The sequence below is a fragment of the Sciurus carolinensis genome, chromosome 15, assembly GCF_902686445.1.
Source record: "Sciurus carolinensis chromosome 15, mSciCar1.2, whole genome shotgun sequence".
Taxonomy (NCBI): Eukaryota; Metazoa; Chordata; class Mammalia; order Rodentia; family Sciuridae; genus Sciurus; species Sciurus carolinensis.
This window is the reverse complement of record NC_062227.1, coordinates 28,647,742-28,666,080: the sequence shown is the minus strand read 5'-3', so window position 1 is coordinate 28,666,080 and position 18,339 is coordinate 28,647,742. Positions and strand designations below refer to the sequence as shown.

The window sequence follows — 18,339 nt, the reverse complement described above, 5'->3', positions numbered from 1 at the left end:
ATTTCAGGTGAACTCAAATGCCTGTAGAAGTCCATTCCATCTTCAGAAAGTTCCTGCTTCTGAGATCCTTGAAACATAATACCGCCTATATTCTTGCAAGAAACCTGATATTATATCCAGTAACCTTTAAAGTAAACATTGCTATAGTTGATTGAGAAAAGTTAAGAAATTACTTCCCAAATACACTCAGAGTATTTTTATGACACTAAACAATTAAAGGAAGCCCCTAGTTGTTCATTCAACTCTTCAAGAACAAAAAATAATTTTTTTTAAAAAAAAAGAACTATTGTTATGACTAGGATTTCTGGATTAAAAAAAAAAAAAAAATGAGGTCCTATCTTTCCTCTAAATAGAAACATGGGTTTTTTGTTTTGTTTTGTTTTCTCATTTGGAAACAAAACCTATTGCAGTTCACAAATAGTTAGTTATTCTAATACCCCACAGAAAGACATTTTTTAATGTTAACAAATTCTATCAAGTTACTTTGGATTAGAAAGAAGTTTTCCACTCCTCAAAAAAAGTTTGAAACATTATTAATTGGGGATTTATTAAATATTAGAATATGGAAGGAAGGTTTAAAATTAGACATATACAGAGGTTTGCTGATTATTTGAGACAAGGTCTTTTTTTGGCCTGCTTTAATCTGATTTTCTTTTTTGTTGGAATGGACATTAATCTGAAGACTCTCAAAAAGATATGAATTCCAAGAAGATTGAATCCTGAGGCACAATAGGAACCTTATGACTAAAGCAACTTTCAAATTTACTTGAAACTTTAAAGGCTATGGGCAAGAAATCTTGGGGAAAGAAATTATAAAATGCCTACTATAGACTAGACTTCAAGTTAGTGTTCTAAAGATAAACATACCCTTCAAGGACTCCCATTTGGAGAAGAAGGCTGACATATGCAGAGTTATGCTAATCAGATTTGCATTTTTCCAAAACCCTTTGAGCTGTAGAAAAATGTGACTTAGAAAGGATGCAACTGAAAATGTTAAGAGATTAAACCAAACTATTCATAGTAGAAATAGAGGGAAGGGAACAAGTTTAAGAAGTATTAAGAATGTAAAGCCCAAGGATTTCATAGTCAAACTTGGAGAAAAAGAAGTATCAATAATGACTTCCAGATTTCCAGTATGGGCACCTGAATGGATTATAGTACTATTACCTAGAAAAGGAAAAGACAGCAAAGTTGAAGCAGTAGATTCAAAGCATGAGAGAGACCAGGGATGAAAATAGTTTTGATAGTCTTCAGCACACGCATGATAGTTGAATCCTTGGGTGTCGGTAATATTTCTTAGAATGTATAAATAAAATAGCAGAAGATTGAATCCTGAGGAACAACAACATTTAAAGGGTCAGGAAAGAAAAAAGAGATTCTGGAAAAAATACTTAAAGTGGACAAAATAGCTGGAGAGTTATTTTCAAGAAGAGAATATGTAGTAGAAGCCAAAGTATGGGAGACTTTAAGGGCATAATCATTAACACCTGATACTAATGAGACTGAAGAATTAAACTTTTTCAGTTTGACAATTGTTTAGCCAAGATAAGGTGACGTAGGATAAAATAAAAATTGGAAATAATAAAGATCATACAGAAATTAATAAATCAGAATAATAATGAAACGAATCAATATGAAAAGTATTTACAGATAATTGCCAAAACTATTCAAGTAAAAGCAGAAAATGTAAAATGAAAAATGGACAGTTTATAGAGAGATGGTGGGATATGAACAGAAATCTTATTTTAGGACTGGGGTTGTGGCTTAGTGGTAGAACACTTGCCTGGCGCCTGTGAAGCACTGAGTTCGATCCTCAGCACCACATAAAAATAAAAAAATAATAGAGGTATTGTGTCCACCTACAACTAAAAAAAAATATTTTTTTAACAACATTTTATTTTAAGGAGTAAAGATGTAGCTTAGTGGTAGAGCACTTGCCTAGAAGGCACAAGGCCCTGGGTTGGATCCCCAGCATTGCAGAAAAATATTTAAAAGGACTCTGTAAAAATTGTATCTTTAAAAATTCTTTTATCAAATTGAATTACAGCATGAACAATACAAATTTCAAAATTGACTCAAAACAAAATAGGTAAGTAACCAGAAACAAAAGTACAGAAAGAATTAGCTCTACAAAAAGATTCCAGGACTGGGGTTGTAGCTTAGTGGTAGTACGCTTGCCTAGCATGCATGAGGCACTGGGTTCAAGGCTCAGCACCCACATACAAATTAAAAAGAGAGAGAGAGAGAGAGATTCCAATAATAGGTGATTTTACAAAAGCTCATTTGTTTTCAATTATTGACGGTCTGATGATTTCATGACATAAATTGTGAAAGAGCACAGAGACCTAATTCATTCTTACACCACAATAAAAACATCACAAAAAAAAAGTCAAACCAGTCACACTTACAAATATAAATGTACAGGTGAACTTAAATATTTCCCACTGAAATTGATTTAGCAAATATTTTTTAAGTGCCCATGTGGCTGGTACTGTAATTAGTGTTGGTAATACTATTACAGTACAGCTCTTGCCTTTTCAATTGAAAAGACAGACATGAAAACAATTCTTCTATCACAACATTTTTGTAGTATCAAATTCTTATATTACCTTTAACTAAGATGAGCACAGGATTCTTTCTGAAAGAAGCAGTAGCTGAACTGAATTGTAAATAACAAGTAGGACTTGACCAGTGGATACACAGAAGTTTACATGCGTACCCTAACTGAAGGCCCAGAAACCAAAGTGCACACACGTTAACACATTACAAGAGTGTTAAGTAGGGTAAAGCAAAATCCTAGAGAAACAGTAACCTAATTATTGTTAACCTGTTCTTGCTTACTGGTAGAATTTTTATTCTATAGGCAATGCAGATCATTGAAGATTTTTAAGTAAGAATGCTAATCACCTATGCATTTCAGGAACCTTGCAGTGTTGGCATTTTGAAAAATAGATGAGGCGCACGAGCCAGAAACATACATTTAGGAGACTTAACTATATCCTGTGCCGTAAGTAGTAAGGACCATACCAGGGTTACTGCAATGAGGATGGAAAAAAGAGATTGGAAGGCAGAGATGACAGAATTCAGTAGTGAAGTGAACATTTGGATGTAAAGGCTAGAGAAGTGAAATAAAAATGTCTAGGTATCTTTTTATCTGGCAAATGGGCACGTAGCGATGTTCTTTACCTTGATGAAAGATGTAAGAGAGGGGTACAGAACAGAGTTTCAGTCTGGGATGTGCTGAGCTTCAGGTCTCTGGGACATCAAAGTATAAAATCAAAAGTATATATGCATGTATTTATGTATGTATGTGTATTTTAGCAGGCAGGTTATTAAAGTCAGAAGATCTCCCTCCCATATGTGCCTGTGAGAGAGCACTCTTCCAAGTGAGCAGGTGAGACTACAGCCAGGATCAGAACCTGGAAGAACATCTATGTCCAAATTATATGTAGAGAAAGAAACTTAGAGGAAGGTGAAGAGGGATCTTCTAAGACTTAAAGATGAAATCAGGAGATTCCATGGTCATAGAAACCAAGGAGGAGATTTTTAAAAGGAAGCTATTAGTAACCACAATTATTACTAAGATGACAAAATTAAATCTGAAAGGTATTCATTGACTTTGGAATTAAGATGTTACTGAAGAGCTGGGGGTGTACCTTAGTGATAGAGCACATGCTTAGCATTCCTGAGGCCCTGAATTGATCCTCAGCAACTAAGGAAGTGATGGGGGGGGGGGGTTGCCAACACCAGTGACATTAGCAAAAATGACTTCATGAAACCAAGAGCCAGAAACCATATTACTGTGGGTTGAGGTGTAGATGGTGAGAGATACAATAGTGTGAATAGACTTACCTTTGTGGACATCTCCAAAGTAGACTACTACCAGTATTTGAATCTGAGGAAAGAATTTAGAACAGTAGTAAGAAAGAGCTGTGTAGAAAAGGTTTTTGGTTTTTGTGGTTTGGTTTGGTTTGGTTTGGTTTGGCCAGGGAAGGGAGCTGTTTTAATGATGTGAGAAGGTTTTAATGATGTGAGAGGGAGTTGAAGGGAATGAGGATAAACTTTAAAAGAATGCACATTTTAAAAGTATTCAAAGAAGAAAAAGAAAGAAAGAAAAGTTGGGTGTGACAGTACACACCTGTTATCTCAGCGACTCCGTGAGCTGAGGCAGGAAGATCGCAAGTTACGGCAGCCTCAGCAATTTAGCAAGACCCAGTCTCAAAATTAAAGATAAAAAGTGCTGGGGATGTAGTTCAATGGTAAACACTCCCGGGTTCCATCCCCAGTACCTAAAAATTTTAAAAAAGAAGGAAACTCTCATACAATTATGTTGGTTGGTAGCAGAAAGTAATGGAATTCCAGCATGGTGGTTTCTGTTAGTGAATGAAGAAGAGAAACTCATCTAATTGAAATAATAGTGATATCTTGGATTATCAACAACTTGAGGACTCTTTATTAAATAAATAAATGAGGAAAATATTAAAAGTAATGCCAAATGTAATAGTGTTCTTTTGAAATTACAGGATTATCATTGGTTATTTTTTCTTTATTTTTTTCCCCTTTTGCCTCAATGAATATATGTATTTTTATAATCAGAAAAGAAAAATGTTTAATTGACACACCTTTGGTAAAGTTGACTTGGAAAGTAGAAGCTGGTAAACTGGTTTTGACCCACTGTGAGGAGCTAATACAATTTCTGGTTATTTAGATGTCCTTTAGTCTTATGGCAGGTAAATTTAACGAAACCACTTTTTAACTTGTTGTCACTTCAGGAATAGCATACATCTTTAGAAAACATTGGAGTTTGAGCATCTGGTTTTGAGTTCTGACCCTATGCTGTATAAACAAATAACATTCCTTCATATCCACTCTTCTCGTGTAAAACAAGAAAACAACATTCCATAGCTGGGATTTTCTTTAATAAGTGTAATTATTTCACTACCCTATCTTTTGCCAAATAAACTTTTTTTTTTTAATTTTTTTTAATTTCATTCATGTATGAGTAGAATCATCATTTCTTAAAAAAAAAAAAAACCGTCAGCTCTTTAGACAGTTTTCTTTTTTCTGTTTCCTGTTGGAAATATTTTCTTCTTGGTCTACCTGAAAAAAACTTTTAATCACAGCCATCAACTGGTATCAGCACTTGTCAACAGGAAATGAACTTTAGAAACAGTTCTTCAGTTTTGGTTTCAACTTATTTCCAAGGTCAAACTTTAACAAGGTGAAATATGATTACCTTATTACTCTTTGAAAGAATGTATGACTATAACCAAGTAGCAAATATTATACAATAAAATTAATATAAAAAATTTTCTTTTAACATCCCAGAAAGTGAGCACACAAATAGGAAACTAGATAACCAAAGTATATAAAATCTAAAAAAATCCAGAGAGGAAAAATAATTTATATTTATGAATAAATGAGTATAACAATAATATATAATAATGTGATGTATATAATATGTATATAATATATGTGAGAGTTTATAAAGCACTCCCACAACTACCACTGGAAATATATATTAGTACCTTGGATTTTTTGTTTTTATTTTGGTTTTGGTTTGGTTTTTTTGGTGGTGGTTTTTATATTTTGCTTTTTGTCTTTTGTTTTTGTTTTTTTTTAATTCATTTTTATTCTAAACAAATGGGATACATCTTGTTTCTCTGTACATGAAGTAGAGGCATACCATTTGTGTAATCATACATTTACCTAGGGTAATAGTTTTTGATTCATTCTGTTATATTTCCCCCCCACCCCTCCCACCCCTCTTTTCCCTCTATACAGTCCCTCCTTCCTCCATTCCTGCCCCCTTCCCACCCCCTATATGTGTCATCATCCGCTTATTAGTGAGATCATTCATCCTTTGGTTTTTTGAGATTGGCTTATCTCACTTAGCATGATATTCTCCAACTGCATTCATTTGCCTGCAAATGCCATAATTTTATCATTCTTTATGGCAGAGTAATATTCCATTGTATATATATACCACAGTTTCTTTATCCATTCATCAACTGAAGGGCATCTAGGTTGGTTCCACAATCTGGCTATTGTGAATTGAGCAGCTATTAACATTGTGGCTGTATCTCTGTAGTATGCTGATTTTAAGTCCTTTGGGTATAGGCCAATGAGTGGGATAGCTGGGTCAAATGGTGGTACCATTCCAAGTTTTCTAAGGAATCTCCACACTGCTTTCCAAAGTGACTGCACTAATTTGCATCCCCACCAGCAATGTATGCGTGTATCTTTTTCCCCACATCCTCTCTAACACCTATTGTTGCTTGCATTCTTGATAATCGCTGAGATGGAATCTTAGGGTAGTTTTGATTTGCTTTTTTTTGTTTGTTTGTTTGAGTTGCTGGGGATCAAACTCAGGGCCTCATGCACGCTAGGCAAGCACTGTACCACTGAGCTATATTATCAGACCTAGTAATCTTATTTTAAAGTTTCTTTGAAATCAGTTCCTCCTTGGAGAATAATAAAATGTTTGGACAAACAATACATTGGAGTCCAAAGGGACTAGAAGAAATAACATTGGTTCAGTTAGTTGATTGAAAATATAAAAGTTAACCAGGCAAAGGACTCATGCTTGCAATCTCACCTCCTTGGAAGCCCGAGGTAGGAAGATTGCAAGTTTGAGACCGGCCTGGCCAACGTGTCTCAAAAAATGAAAAAGGGGCAGGGGTTGTTGCTCAGTAGTAGAGTTTTTCCCTGGCTCATGTAATGCCCTGGGTTCAATCCCCAGTACTGCCTAAAAAAATGATAATAAAAAGAGAATACAAAATTTTATAAGGTTAACATTTCTTTGATGTATAGTTATGATTTCTCAACCAAATTTTTGTTCCCAAAGTTGAATACAATGATAACAGAAAACAAGAGAAGTGTAAGAACTCTGAAAGAGGAAGTTCAAAAATTGGATGATCTTTACCAACAAAAAGTTAAGGTAAGAAATTTGCCAGTTCATTCAGGTTAGCCAAAGCTATGCCAGGATTGACTAACCACATATTCTAACATTGAAACTAAAATCTTTAAGTGATATTATTTATCTTGGGTTTGATTGTCTTCTCTTAAAGTTTGTTGTGAATCATTTATTCTGTCCTTTAAAGGACTTTTTTCTGGACTCAGATTATTTCAGCATGGAACACATTTACTGTTTCATTATCTGGTATTTTATACTTGCATAGGTGATTCAGTATTCTTACAAGACCAAAACATATTTTAAACATATGTTTTCTACCTTTTTATAGAGATTTAGTGTTATGTACTCCTAAAGCTTGAACCCCAATAAGGTCTTTTTGTACGTGTAATTGCCCATCAAGAGTCATTGCGTAGAGGACTGGGGTTGTGGCTCAGAAGTAGAGCACTGGGCTGGGGATATAGCTCAGTTGGTAGAGTGCCTGCCTTGCAAGCACAAGGCCCTGGGTTCAATCCCCAGCACCGCAAAAAAAAAAAAAAAAAAAAGAAGTAGAGCACTTACCTAGTATGTATGAGGCACTGAGTTCGATTCTTAGCACCACATATAAATAAATAAAAATAAAGGTCCATCAACAACTAAAAAAATATTTAAAAAAAAAAGTCATTGCATCAAGGCATGCCTATAATCCCAGCTTCTTTAGAAGATGAGGCTGGAGGATGGCAAGTTTGAAGCCAGCCTCAGCAACTTAACCAGACCCTGTTTCAAAACAAAAATAAAAAGGGTTGAGGATGAAAAATTTCCATGAAATCTAGAAGGCAAATAAAGTAATAATAAGATTGATTCTTCATTTCCTTATACCTCACCCCTGACCAGCATTTTACTTAGAGAAATATTCAAATGACAATGACTCTGTTCATTACCCATTAGACAATTTAAGTGAAATTTTTAACTATACCATTACTAATGACAGCAAAGTATCAGAAATTGAAAACTTTTTTCTTAGTCTGTATATATAGGACCCATGCATTTTTTTTAAGGTAGTACCAAAAATTTTAGAAAATATGCCACAAAATATCTATATGTGAGATATTTAATAATAATTTTTGTTTTATCACATGTTCTCCATGATAATACTTGAGTGTATTCTCTGAAGCACTTAAAATGAAAGACTTTAGGATACATACTTCATCTTCAAAAACCTAGAAGTTGTATTTGGGCTTTTTTGTCTGTACATAGTTAATACCATTGTGAAATAATGACTTAAAATATTTAGACTTGTAGAAAATTAGGAAGTCAGCAGCAGCTCGGGAGGCTGAGGCAGGAGGATCAAGAGTTCAAAGCCAACATCAGCAAAAGCGAGGTGCTTAGCAACTCAGTAAGTTGCTGTCTCTAAATAAAATACAAAATAGGGCTGAGGATGTGGTTGAGTGCCCCTGAGTTTAATCCCTAGTACCAAAAAAAAAAAAAATTAGGAAGTCAGACTTGAAAATTCTGCTAAATAAATGCTATACAGATCTCTTGAAAGGGTCACATTTGTGTTTATATTGTAGAATTCCCAACAAGAATGTAAAGCAATAAGTATCCTGAGAATTCAAGTGCTTTACTTAATTTTTTAAAATCTACCTTGAGTATATGAAATATGAATATCAAAAACATGTAACCATGGCTTAATCCTAATAGGAAGCTGAGGAAGAGGATGAAAAATGTGCCACTTCGCTTGAGTCCTTGGAGAAGCACAAGCATCTGCTGGAGAGCGCTGTAAACAAGGACCTCAGTGAAGCCATGAATGAATTAGATGCTGTTCAGCAGGAGTAAGTTCATCCACCAAGACTTACGTGTTTTTAGTTATTTAAAATTTCTATAACTAGATCTAATTTTTTCCTTAATATCTATTATAAAGTTATTTGTGGTGGAGAGAGTGGCGAATAGAACTTAAGCAGAACAACTTAAAACGTTAGACACATTCTCCTACTGTTATAGTTATTGCCCACAAGAAATGGTTCATTTTAAATTTAATCAATAAGTGGATTTTAATCCCTGAAAACAAAATAAAATTTTAAATCAATTCAAATAAATTTTACTACTAGTGAATTTTAAATAGCCCCACTAAACTTCTTATTAAATTTCCTAGAAATTATGTGTATTCTATAGTAAAATGTGATTATATTATAAATTATAGAGTCAGTGTGCTATAATACAACATATACTTTGCTAATTATCATCACACTGTGTAAAATAATGCAGTAAAAATTATAGGTCCTATAGGAAAATTGGTATTGGGGCACAACACTGAAAAACTACATCAGCGACACACATGAGCAAATAATGACAGCCTAATAAAAATTTTAGCATAACTGTACACATGTTAAATGCTTAAGAAATATACACATGCTAAAATAAACATGGAACCCTTCCCCTTAAAAAGACATGCAACAATAAAAATACCTTAAAAAGCCAAAAAAAAAAAAAAGGACATGCAATTTGCTTTGGGAAATGGGCTTTCAGGGGCTTGTGACTTGTGAGTTGTTATGAGGAAATGGAAGATTTATCTGAAATGAGATGAAAATTTGTAACACCAGCTGTGGATGCGTGTCACGATCACATATGCAGTGAACTGAGATAGCTGGTACACATTGGAGGTATGTGCTTATGTGTGTTTTGTGTATACCTTCATGTCTGGATAAAGCTGGGTGCAGTTTTCTGCATTCATAAAGTATTTCTCAAGGAGAAAATTGGGCAAGCACAAGGCCCTGAGTTCGATCCCCAGTACCGCAAAAAAAAAAAAAAAAAAAGGAGAAAATTGGCATAAGCCAGCACAATGTGCATTATACTCAGATTGCTGCATTATTCTCATATCACTACCAGATTTTTAAAATTTTAAACTTACATAGGAAGAATTTTAGCCAAACTATGTTTTAACTATAAAAACATTGCATTCTTTCTTTGAAGAATAATCTGCCTTTCTCTGATTATGTAATGCGACCTTTATAAAAATCAGTGTACTGAATAAATAATCCATAATATTCTATGTACATTTGTATGAATATATACATTTTTCACATCTTACTGGCCCTCAAATAACTAAAAAACATCTGAGGTTCCAAGGACAACACTTGAGAAAATCACACCTCTTCATTTCTTTATTTGTAGTCTAGGGATAGAATACTCAGCAGAGGTTTATTTGATCTCTTTAGTTTGTTTTGAACTTGAATGCCAAAAGGTAAGATTTCTACTCCCCTCTTAAATTTTCTGTCTTGCCTTTAAAAGCATTTGAGTTATAATCCCTTTGGAGACTTAGGTAAGATCTCTTGGGGCTGGGGCTGAAGCTCAGTGATAGAGTGCTTGCCTAACATGCACAATTCCCTGCATTCCATCCCCAAAGCCACAAAATAATAATAATAATAATAATAATAACCTCTTGCTCCACAGCTTTCTATGTTAAAGCATGCAGTTTTGGTGCTTTTTGGTCTTGTTGGCTTACAAAGCATCTTTGAAAATACTATTATTTAATGATTGATAACTAGAACTATATGAATTACATGTATAGTAAGCATCACAGACTAATCACAGCTTAGTTTTATTGTATATGAAAATAGGAAGTGAGCCAAGTAGACCTTATATATTAATTTATTTTCTAGACAATTTGAAAAATTTTTTTTCTGCAGGTACCAACTAGTTGTGCAGACCACAACTGAAGAAAGACGAAAAGTGGGAAATAACTTGCAGCGTCTTTTAGAAATGATTGCTACACATGTAGGTTCTATGGAGGTAAGTGTGAAATTCTTTAAAATTTTGATATATTTGTACTCTATTTCTATAGGAATTTTATTTCTATGGAAATATCTTACTAAAAATCTGTTTTGTTCACATAAATGACACACAATAATATTTTTCATCAACAGTCTATAATGGTATTGTACCAGGTCATGTTCTACTCAATGAAAATACATTAGAACATTTAGGATTTAACTAAGATTATAATAATAATTATAATAAGTGTTTTTCCTTTCTGTAATTTCATGTAAACACAGAATAAAGTATTTCTGAAATATGAGGTTTATTTGCCTTATCTCCACCTTTCACATAGCTTAAAAGTTCACCAGTAAGAGGCTGTGGCTCGGGCTGGGGATATAGCTCAGTTTAGTGTTTGCCTCGCAAGCATGAGGTCCTGGGTTCAATCCCCAGTACGGCAAAAAAAAAAAAAAAAATGAGAGACTGTGACTCAGCAGTGGTGCACGTACCTTGCATGCATGAGGCACTAGGTTTAATCCTCAGCACCACATAAAAATAAATTAATTAATAAAGGTATTGTGTCCATCTACAACTAAAAATATTTTTTAAAAAAAGTTCACTAATAAAACTATTCATCCAACCTAGTAGGCCAAGCTCTAAAAGCTAAGATACATTCCTAAACCATAGAATTCCTGGGTAATTTTTTTAGGTGATAATGTATTTCCACTTGAAAATGGCTTAAAATACTCACCCTATCACCTGAATAGGCTTCCATTTGTTGAAAATATGAGCATATGCTGCCCTGCTTCTCATCACCTATCCTGAAAGACCTTGAAACTGCTGCTTTGTTGCTTCCTAGTGCTCTTCATTGCTTAGTGGTAAAAACTAAGAAAAGTATCTTGGATACTCCATCAGAAAACCTGCCTTCCACCTCCTTGTACCTAATTTAGCCACTTAATGACTATAAAACCTAAACCATACCAGAAAATAATTTGAATGATTCCTTTTTACATTCTCCCAAGCATAGTACATAACAGCTCATTCTAGATACGTGAAAGTTCATTCATGCAATAAAGTTGAGAAGTCTGCTTGTATCATTTTACTTCTTTTAGTCCTCAGTTTTTTCACCTGTAAAATGAGGGGATAGTACTGAACATTTGCCAACATCCTTAGACACTCTAGTTTTCTATGATTTGTAACCATTAGTCCTCAGTGTTAAATCCAGTAGTAACTCTAGTATAACCACACTAATAAAGTTTTAATTAGCTAACATAAAGTTAGATTTGAAAAATCTAACCATATATTACTACTGTTTTTTAGTTCATTTCTGTATGCTCATTATTGTTCAATAAGATCAGACCATATTGAACAAATATTTACTGAGCATTTACATTGAACCATGCAAAATCCATGATTAGCCAATATAAAATGTTTAGTAGCTTAAACTAGTAAAGTATGGAAGAAGCATAAAGTGAAGAAATTTTATAAAAAATAAGTTGAATTAAGGAAAACAGAAATTTACATTTAATGGCAATTTTAGAAGGTATATTTTTCTTGTGGAATAAAGAGTTTATTTGAATAGTTTCTCTTGGAGTTCCATACAGGTATTATATATAGTTTGAGGTGCTAGACCCAGCAAACTAGAGTCTACACCCCAAATTGTGCCTGCAACCTGCTTTTGTAAATAAAGTTTTATTACATACAGCCCACCTCATTTGCCTCAGTACTATCTATAGCTGCTTTTTCACTACAGTGGAGAGGCTGAGCATTGTGATGAAAACCATCTGGCCTGCCAAGCCTAAAGTATTTATTATTTGACTTTTTACAGAAAAAAAAATTGTTAACTTCTGTTCTGAACTTCTATTTCCCTGAGGGACACAAAACTTTTTTTTTTTTTTTTTTTTCTTGTCTGTTTAGGTTAGGCATTCCAAGAATTATAAAACTGTAATAACTAACACATTGTAGAATTGATGCAGACAGAACAATCTCTGTGATTGAAAGTCCAGAAATAGATGCACAAATGTAGAGATGAAACTTGTGTGAGAGAGGCAGTATTGTGAACAGTGAGGGGAACGAATTGTTCAATTAATTAAGTCAAATTCTTGTCTTAAACTCTACACAGAAGTCAGTTCCAAATGGATTAAGAAGTCAGTGTGAGGCTGAGGGTATAGCTCAGTGGTAGAGCACGTACACAAAGCCCTAGGTTCAATTCCCTGCACACATACCAAAAAAAGGAACTTAATGTGAGACCAAACATTTTAACTTTTAGAATTATTATAAGAAATTATTTTTACCCCTGAGGGATCAGAAAGGCATTCTGAAATCATACACAAGAAGTACAAACTGCAAACCAGTTGTGGCGACACATTCCTATAATCCCAAGTACTCTAGAGGCTGAGGCAGGAGGATTAAAAGTTCAAAGCCAGCCTGAATAAATTAGCAAAAACCTGTCTTAAAGAAAAAGGTCTGGAGATTATAGCTCAGTGGTAAAGCCTTCCTGGGTTCAATCCTCAGTACTCGAGGAGGGGGGGTGGTTACGAACCACAAAAGAAATTATTTATAAATTTAGCTTTGTTAAAATTAAGATCTTCATATCAAAAGATATGGAAAGAGAGTGACTGGCCACAAACTAGTAAAAGATCTTTAAAAACACAACTGAGAAAGAATTAATATCCAGAAATATGATGGCCTTGGGGAAAAAAAATAAAAATAGGCAAAAGACCTGAATGAAAATTTTACAAAAGAACAAATGAAGCAATAAACATGTGAAAATATATACTATATTCCACATTCAAGAAGTTGACCAAAGATTAATGTTTAATAATTCTAAATGTAGAGAGAGGGAAGTTCTCATTTACTGCAGGTGTTTGTATAAATTTATGTGACAATTTTAGAAAACAACATGGCAATTCCTAATATAACTATGCACCCTAGGTATTTGCCCTGCAGGCTAGTGCACTGTATTGGGCTGAATAGTGCCGCCCAGAATCTCATCTGACCAGAATCTCAGAATGTAACCTTATTGGGAAGTGCATGTAGTTGATTGAGATCATACTGGATTAGGGTAGGCCCTAAATCCACTGACTGGTATCCTTGTAAGAAATCCTTGTGAAATAAAGGTAGAGATTAGAGTGAAGCAGCTGCAAACTAAGAAGCACCAGGAACTTCCTGGAACCACAAAAACAAAAGAAGCAACAAAGAGTTCTTCCCTATATCCTTCAAAGAGTACCACCCTGCTTACATCTTGATCTCAGACTTGTAGCCTGCAGAATTATGTGACAATAAATTTCTATTGTTTTAAGCCACCTAGTTTGTGGTGGTTTTTTTTTTAATGGTATCATTCAGAATAGCAAAAACCAAATAAAGCAATATGTTAGTTTCTTATGTTTGCTGTAACAAATTATCACCAACTTCATGGGTTAAAATAGCACATATTCATTACCTTAGAGTTAGGAAGATTAGAAGTCTAATGTGGGTCCATAGGACTGTAGCCCTTCAGGGACTCTAGGGTAGAATACACTTCTTTCCCTTTCCCAACTTCTAGAGAACCCTACAGTCCTTGGCTTGTAGCTCCTTCCTCCATCTTTGAAACCAGCAGCAAGGTAGATCTCTCCTCTCTACCCTCTGCTTTTTCAGTTTTCCTCTCTCTCTGACTTTGATACGGCTAATTCCCTCTTTCAAAGACCTTTGTGGTTACATTGGGCCTACCCAGATAATGCAAAATAATCTCCTTTTCTCAAGATTCTTAACTTTAAAAAATAAAATAAAAATTCTGTAATCACATCTGTAAAGTGTCCTTACCATATAAAATAGCATAGTCACAGGTTCCTGGAATTAGGGCATGGTCAGCTCTGGGGAGGTCATTTTTCAGCCTGCCATATCGGGAAACAAACAAAAATTCACTAATAGTAAAGTAGATAAGAAAATGTTGATACAATCAAATGCTGTACAGCATTGTATGAATAATCTGTAGCTAATAAATCTGTGCGTTAACATGAGTGAATCTTAAAATACTGGGTGAAAAAGATGTCGTAGAATATTATATTTAATATTATTCAATAAGCATGAAGATTGTAACCAGCTCCCACTAAACCTGTACATTCATGCATTGTATAATGATGGAAACATATTCTGAGAAATATTAGGTAATTTTGTTGTTTTCTGAACATCATATAGGGTCCCTACACAAACTAAGATGTCATTAGGTAATATGTAATCTTATAGAACTACAATTATGTGTACAATCCATCACTGGCCAAAACATCATTATGTGGCACTTGACAGTATATTAGAGATACATACATATCTATGTGGTAAAAATATAAAGAAAATCAAGACATTCAGGCAAGTGGTATCTTTGGGAAAGAAAAGAGGGGATCTCATTAAGAAAAGACACAGAAAGGGCCAACATGGGAGATATAAGAATATTCTTTTATTTCTATCCTTAACAAATATTCTGCTCTTATTTATAAATTTCACACTTTGAACAAATTAATGTTTCTACATTAACAATTTCTAATTGTTTCCACTAGAAACATCTTGAAGAGCAGATTGCTAAAGTTGATAAAGAATATGAAGAATGCATGTCTGAAGATCTCTTGGAAAATATTAGAGAGATTGCCGACAAATATAGGAAGAATGCCACTCTACTGAAGGCTTCTGGTGAATGAAAATATAGTGTTGATTATCTTTTATAAATATAGTTCATTAACTGAAAATATGTAATACCTGAAATTGTGATAATTTGTTGATTATTTTTAGATGAGATAGCCCAATATTATATGTACCTATAGTTAATAAAACTGCATTAGTACAGTGTTTTTTCTCACATTTCTTTGCCTGACTTCAGATGGTGAAAGATAGGTAATATGGTCTAAATCAGAAATTAGCAAAGTACCATGTGGGTCAAATCAGACACACCCATTCATTTACCTGTGGTCTGACTGCTTTTGCACTATAATGGCAGAGTTGAGTATATGCAACAGAGACCACATGACCTGCAAAGCCAGAAATGTTGACTCTCAAGTCCTTTATAGAAAAAGGTTGCTGATCACTTGTTATAAAATATACAAAGGTTAGTATTGTTTAATTTTGAAACTTTTTAAAAATTTATGTATTTTAATTTTGAGAAAGAATCTCACTAAGTTGCTGAAACCAACCTCAAACTCGTGAGCCTCCCTAGTCTCTGGGATTACCACCAGCATGCGTCACCACACCCAGCTAAAACTTCTTAATGATGCTGAACACACAATAGTCCAGCCTATTCCTGGTTTACAGCTCTACGGCTTTCTGAGAAGCTAAAGTTCATCGTGACTTTATGCCATCTTTACTCTAAAGCAGAATATGCAATGTGAGAACCAGAGGAAATAACAAAATAATCTAGCTCAATACCCTCATTTTAGAGATGAGAATTCATTTCTAGAGAAGCTCTGATTCATCTCAGGTCACACTGGTAGTAGTGGTAAATGCAACATTGGAACTTGATACTGGTGCACAATCTAAAAATTTAGCCACAGGAGCCATGAAAAGTGAATATTCAGGATGATACAGAAGTTGTGTAAGAATGGGAAGTTTTTAAAATAGGTCTTGATTGTTAGGAAACTACTTAAATTGAACGGGCACCTTCCTCCTTCCTTCCTTACTTTGTATTCTTTCAATATTATTCTAAATCTAATGCAAGTCAGAAGAAAGAACATGATAAAAAGAAAGATATAAGAACTTGGGATGAAATTACAATAAAGCCTTATAAAGGGAAAGACATTCAGCCTAAGAGTGCAATGAACAAAGAAAAGTCATAGTTGGAGGATAACGAATAAATATGACAAGATTAATGGTTACCAGGTACTCAAGATCTTGACTTACAGGATCCAGTGGAACTTCCCTCAGAAGAAATGGTTTGTCTGCATTGTGCAGTATGGTGCCAGCTCACATAGTTATCGTTCACTAGAATGGCTTATGTGACAAAAGAGACAAGAGCCTTGCCACTCAAACTGAGTGTGCGTGCAGTAACAGCAGCAGCATCACCTGTGGTCTTGTTAAAGTGCAGATGTTTGACCCCATTTGAAACCATCTAAATCAGAATGTGCATTTTTATAGTGTATTATCAATAAATAATGAGAACATGTAAAATTTTCATAAATTATGACATATACTGCTAAAATACTCATTACAATCAAGCTGATGAACATCTGTTACCAGCAGAGTTTCCTTAATGGCGTTTCACAATTTTCTCTCCTCTCTGTGACCCCACCTCCTGTGTCTGTGCCCCACTCCACCCAATCCTCAAGAAAGTACTGATCTTTCTGTTACTAGGGATCAAACTATACATAGATAAACTATAGTGTTTCCTGGAATTTTGCACAAATAGCTATTGAAGAATGTACTTTTTTCTTTTGAGAAGGGCACCTCCCTATGTTGGCCAGGCTGGTCTCAAATTCCTGGACTCAAGTGATCATCCTGCCTCAGCCTTCTGAGTAGCTGTGCCTACATGCGTGTGTCACTATGCCCAGTCCTTACACACTTGTGCATGGCTTCTTTCACGCCAAATATTTTGAGATGTATGCATATTTTGTGTATCAGTCGTTTGTTCCCTTTCAATCCATTGAACGAATACACTCGGGTGCCATGCCTGTTGAAGGTCACCGGGTTGTGTTATGGTTAGGATATAGTTTGTCTCCCAAGGCTTCCCGTGTTGAAATTTAATACCCATCAGAATTAAGAGAATGGAAACTTAGTCCAACTGTGATGCTTAGAGGCAGGCCCTTTGGGAAGTAATTAGGTTTAGATTAATTAATTAGCATCATTAGGATAGAGCCCCCATAATTGAATCCTGATGGTTTTAAAAGAAGAAAGACCAGCAGATATACATTTACATGCTCCCTGTCATTTGCCATGTAGTACTATAAGCTGCCTTGGGACTCTGTCAGGAAAAAAAAAAAAAAAAAAAAAAAAAAACGGCAGTCATCCAATAAGGCCCCTAGACTTCGTGCCTCTAGAGCCATGTGCCAAAATAAACCTGCCTCAGGTATGGCATTATAGTAGGAAAAGCAGACTAATACAGATTACTTAAATTTGTTGGCTATTACAAATAAAGCCATTATGAACATTCATATACAAGCATTCCAATGGACATAACGCTTTCATTTCTCTTTGGTAAAAGATTCACTAGAGAGCTCCAGTAGTAAATCTTTGGGGCTTTAGGGTAAACTCGTGCTATCTGTGCAGAAGTGTACACGCTTTAAGAAACAGCTGTTGGCATGTTACACAGCTCTGGTAAAAACAGAACACATGAGCATGGGACAGTAAGTACCTGTGTACACTTCCCATTGTGACCCTTGTCATAAAGTTAGACCCAGAGGGGCTGGGGAGATAGCTCAGTCGGTAGAGTGCTTGCCTTGTAAGCACAAGGCCCTGGGTTCAATCCCCAGCACCCAAAAAAAAAAAAAAAAAAAAAAAGTTAGACCCAAGAAGAGTTCATCACAAGATGGAAATGGTACCTCCAGGATCAATCTGAACAAGACCAGGGGGTACAAACAAGCTGCCCAAGGCATTTCAGGCCTTCATTCCCCTGCAACAGTTGCACCAAAACTTTTCCCCTAATTTTTACTTACAGACATCACAGGGTTCTATGCAACTAGCTGAAAAAGGAGGGAAAAGATCCCAAGCTTGACTTACAGATGAGTCAGCCAGTTCTC

General features: G+C 34.9%; 1 protein-coding gene across 1 annotated transcript in view; it reads left to right on the top strand.

The window, feature by feature from the left end:
* The window catches only part of Ndc80 (NDC80 kinetochore complex component), a 49,415-nt gene extending 33,952 nt beyond the window's left edge, over window positions 1–15,463 (top strand). The window contains exons 14-17 of the mRNA XM_047526939.1: window positions 6,848–6,940; window positions 8,594–8,724; window positions 10,579–10,681; window positions 15,178–15,463. Coding sequence (XP_047382895.1) covers window positions 6,848–6,940; window positions 8,594–8,724; window positions 10,579–10,681; window positions 15,178–15,315 — 465 coding nt within the window. The 3' untranslated portion in view covers window positions 15,316–15,463. The remainder of the gene's footprint in view (window positions 1–6,847; window positions 6,941–8,593; window positions 8,725–10,578; window positions 10,682–15,177) is intronic.
* The last annotated feature ends 2,876 nt before the right edge of the window (window positions 15,464–18,339 follow it).